At 36.6% G+C, this 4911-nt stretch overlaps 1 protein-coding gene across 1 annotated transcript in view; it reads left to right on the forward strand.

The window, feature by feature from the left end:
* The first annotated feature begins 1493 nt into the window (after positions 1–1493).
* Positions 1494–4911, forward strand: part of LOC107701197 (E3 ubiquitin/ISG15 ligase TRIM25-like) — a 27011-nt gene continuing 23593 nt past the window's right edge. The window contains exon 1 of the mRNA XM_016503158.1: positions 1494–2131. Coding sequence (XP_016358644.1) covers positions 1538–2131 — 594 coding nt within the window. The 5' untranslated portion in view covers positions 1494–1537. The remainder of the gene's footprint in view (positions 2132–4911) is intronic.

Raw genomic sequence — 4911 nt, forward strand, 5'->3', positions numbered from 1 at the left:
TGAAATGACTTGTACTTTTAAGTTGATTTAACTTAAAATTTTAAGGCAGCCACAAAACTTACGTTTTTAAGTTGAAAGGGGTGAACATTTTTTACAGTGTATGTACTGAGTATTAATACTTATGCAATGTACTTAATACATTTACTAAGTTTTGACAATTCTGTTTTTGCTTTGCCATTATGGTGTGTGGAGTGTAGACTGATGTGGGGGAAAAAAAGAAATTTAAAGTAGTTTAACATAAGGCAGCAACATAACAGAACATGAAAAAATGAATAATTTTGCAAGGCACTGTACATAATGTCTCTCATAACCTTGTACTCCAGTTATATATGATTAAATGCACATTATCATTCTTTGCTTGGTTTAAGCACATTATCATTTTTTGCATGGTTTGAACAGCAGCTATGCAAATTTTTCTCTATTTGCTTCTCTGTTTCTGCTACGGGATGGGAATCCCAAAGTAACTAGGAATTACACAAGCTTCAGTCTGGATCCAGCCGAAGATCTGAGATGACCAACACTTGAGAAGAGATGATGCCAACCCCTCCAAGGACCTCAGAGGGTTCAGGACAACCCTGAACCAACATACAAAACGACCAAATTTTACTAAAAGTTTGATCATAACATAAAACCACTGATGTTAATAGTGTTCACCGTTTGTTTGAATACATGTCATTAACCAACTGCATGATTTTTTTGGTCCATATGGACATCACCACTTATTGTTTCTGTTAAGCTTATTTGTAACAATTTGTATTGTGAAAAGCACTAAAAATAACAACAACAACAAACTAAATCACAGTATTTAAAAAAAAAACTGAATTGTTTATCTGTTTAATTTGGATAAACTTCAGATTAAAGTATAATTCACCACAACCCACAAAAGTCTTCTGCTCAGTATGAGATCCCAGATTCAAGAAGTGGTCTTTTTCCATGAATGCAATTTGCTGAAGGGAAATTGAGTGGCAAAAACACCTTGACGTAGGCTATTGATAAATAAAATAATGAAGCTAAAATGATTCTTCAAAAAGTTCTTCAAAAACGTCCAAATTCTATTCAGATTTTCAGTCTTGCTTTTAACTAAACAAATGTTCAAACAACGATTTTATAAGCAAACAGCTTCCTCTTGTGCTCATTTGAAGAAACTGTTTGTACCTTTACGCGAAAAAAATCATATGCGCAGTTGTTTTGTTATTTTATGTTTGTTTTATGTTATTTTCAGCTTTATTATCATTATTATTACAATTAATTTTATATAAATTGTATTAGAACATTGAATGTAGCATTAAGGTACTATTTAGCAACAATTTCTACATGTGGATATCAGCAAATTCAAAAATTTGAATAATAATCGCAGTTAATTTTTGTAATATTATTTTGTCTATTGACAAATCTTTACTTAGTTCGTTGGTTTATTCATGACTCTGTGACTTGTGGACCGTTTAAGTTTCGTTTCTCCGCCTAGTTTAGTTTCGTTTTCACTAAGGGTGTGGTTGAGAGTGCGTTCAGTTGTCGCTGTTACCTTGGACGTGTCAAAATGGCGGAAAATATGTCTCTACTGGCTCTAGAGGACGAGTTGACTTGCAGTATCTGTTTATGTCTATTCGAAAACCCGGTGAGTTTAATCTGTGGACACAGTTTCTGCGCCAACTGTCTCGAAGCGACATGGAACGACAGGGTATCATCTCTGTCCTGCCCTCAGTGCCGAATGGTGTTCACCAGTAAACCTGAACTAAAGAAGAACACCGTCCTCAGCGCGGTGCTTGATGCCTATAGAATAAAAGCGGGTGTTTCTGAGCCCGTCAAGGAACATTTTGAGGTGAAAAAGAAAGATCCAGATGCGATCAAGTGTGACAACTGCATGGAAGCCAAAGCGGTCAAAACTTGTTTGACATGTATGGCGTCTTATTGTGAAGATCATGTCAGGCCTCACCGAGAGAATGCCATTTTTCGGGCCCATCAACTGTGTGATCCGCTGCCAGATCTGATGGACCGTCTCTGTTCGGATCATGGCAAACTGATGGAGTTCTACTGCAGTCAGCACCAGAGTTGCATTTGCAGTACCTGTCTGCAGGACATGCATAAAGGCTGTGAGTTTATCACGACAGATGAGCGGCGCTTCAAACAAAAGGTAGGGCCTTTTTGTAAACCTGAACGTAGAAACAGACGTGAACAAATATGATAGATAATCCTGAAAATTGCCTTTACCGTAGCATGATATACTCGAGTAATATCACACTAGCAAGAGCGCTGAGTACCCTGACATCAGCGTTCTGTAATGTCATGTCACTAATCATGACACATTTCAAGTCAAGTCACAGTTCTTTGTATTGGCCTTTATACAATACAGATTGTTTCAAATCAGCTTCACCGAAACAAACAGTGTCACAAAATTTAATTATGAAATTATTTAACTTTCAGCTGTACAGACAGTTGTCATTATTCAGCTTAATTTAGGATCATGTTCAATAACATGTTCAGTGTTGCAGTCCATTAATTATAAAACATATTGAATTCAGTTATAAAGCAGCTCAACTTAAGATAGTATCATGATTCAGCTAAAGTAAACAAGTTCAGTGTTAATTCTATTTAGTTCAATGACAGAGCTGATGTAGAAAATTTCATATATGAAATTAATTATTTAAAGCGGCTCTAGAATTTTCAACTCAATTGTTGATTCAGTTCAATTCAATAACTGTGTCAATGTTGCAAAGTTAATCAATTATGAACTCAAAAGTGTTCTATGTACACTATGACACCTTTCTATCATGGGCAACATTAGGTTTTTCAGCAGTTTGAGCTACAGTAGCTCTTTTGTGTGACCAGACAGGCTAGCCCTCACTCCCCAGTCCACATGCATCGAGACTTGGGTGCCCATGACCCTGAATCTGATTCTTTTCGCATGCCCATTTTTTTCTGCTTCTAAAACATGAAATTTAAGAACTGACTGTTCACGTGCTGCCTAATTCTACCCCTTGACAGGTGCCATTGTAACAATATAATCAATGTTATTGACTTTATCTGTCAGTGTTTTTAATGTTGTGGCTAATCATTGTATAAGCGTAGATACCATTCCTCTTTCAATAGGGCCTTTCGCAACGCTTTAGTTCCAGAACTAAATGTACAGTACTAAAGTACTGGGATGATTTTGCGTGAACTATTTCCCAGTACCATTTAAAGGGTTGCATTCGCACCGAGAGTGTGTACTAAGAAGTGACGTAAGCCGGTCGACAGCATCGTCATTTGTGCGCGGCGTTCCAACAACAGAAACAAAGAACAACATTAACAACAGGAGGATGGAAGACGCTGTGATCGGAGCTGTGTTTTTGTTGTGTCTCGCGGGTTTCACAATAATGGACATGGAAAGTCGACGTATACATAAAGCGATTGAAAGAACGGAAAGGAGGACTAAGAATCTCCAACGACAACTGGCAGTGCAGTTCCACAATTAGTTCTGGTACTATGAAAAGGTTCCCGCGGGTGCGAAAGGCCCTAATGTAACAAAAGTACATCAGGTGTGAAGTGTTCCTGGTTCCAGTTAAAGGTGCAGTGTGTAGATTTTAGCGGCATCTAGCAGTGATGTATCTGTCAGTTGCAATAAATGGATTAGCCCTCCCCCTGAGAAGCTACGGTTGCCGACACAGGACAAAGATATCGTCATCTGAGACAGCAGAGAGTAGCCATTCAAGCGTTTCTTACTCTTCTTACTTCTACGAACGACCTCTGCTTCTAATAAACCACACGACAACAACTACTACTACTTCGTGCATCTTCAACGTAGCGACGATGCAAACTGCCTCTAAAAACTAGGGGTGCTCCGATCAGGGTTTTTAAGGCTGATCACCGTTTGCCGATCACAGAAAGCAGTATCTGCCGATACCGATCTTTTTAAAGCCTTCTTTTTATCATTTACACTGCATGATTCAGTCTATTAATATGCATTAAGAATGATCACATAATTCAAGATAAGGAGGCAGAAAATTTATACATTTATATCAATTCATATAGTTAATCAATATCACACAAAGAGTGCCGTTTTTTCTTAAAAAATCAACATGGTTACAAATGTGATATTTATTTTATACAACAGTTTAATAAACAATAAGTTAATTTCAAGAGACTTACGTTTTAGACACCACATTGGCTGTTTTTGCGCTATTTCTGTGCTATTTCGCCAACAAAAAAACATTCCAAACACAGCCACAGTACTGTTTTGCGTGAAGTTGTTTTGTTCCTGAATGAATCAACCGTGTAAATGATTCGGTTCAATTGCAATGATTAGCTTAACAGCACTGTTTTGCGTCTCTGAGCAACAATGACGGTGTTTCGTTCTTGAATGAATCAACCGTTTAAATGATTCGGTTCAAACGCAATGACTCACTTATTAACAGTGACTTACTGCCGCCTACTGGCGGTTTTAATTGTTTTAATTTTACATCTAATGTATCTTTTCATTTTTTAAATTATTTCAAATATCAGTATTCAAAATTTCATGTTTAAAATATCAAAACATTATTTATGCATTTGTAACTGCAGATTAAAGCATGTCCCTCTAAGCTGCATTAACACGTGTAAATACATCCAAATGCCACTTCGTATGGAACTTCTGCAAAGATTAATTTTGTTGATACTGATTTCATTTGTTTAGTAACAGCCTAAATGTATTATTATTATAATTGACTGATTAAATGTAAGAATTTGACTCGAAAGATGATGTACACTTTTAGAAAAAAATGGCTTTATAAAGGTAAGAATGCCCATAAAAGTTAAAAATCAATTTAGACGTATTGGAAAATATTAATTTCTATCACTGCTGTGAACTGACACAGAATATGAAGAATATCAAAAACTTTAGGAGTCAGCTGTCCACGGTAGTCCTTAAGATATCAGCACAATAACACACTCAGCAAA

Source organism: Sinocyclocheilus anshuiensis, unplaced genomic scaffold (assembly GCF_001515605.1).
Source record: "Sinocyclocheilus anshuiensis isolate Anshui unplaced genomic scaffold, SAMN03320099.WGS_v1.1 scaffold1522, whole genome shotgun sequence".
NCBI lineage: Eukaryota > Metazoa > Chordata > Actinopteri > Cypriniformes > Cyprinidae > Sinocyclocheilus > Sinocyclocheilus anshuiensis.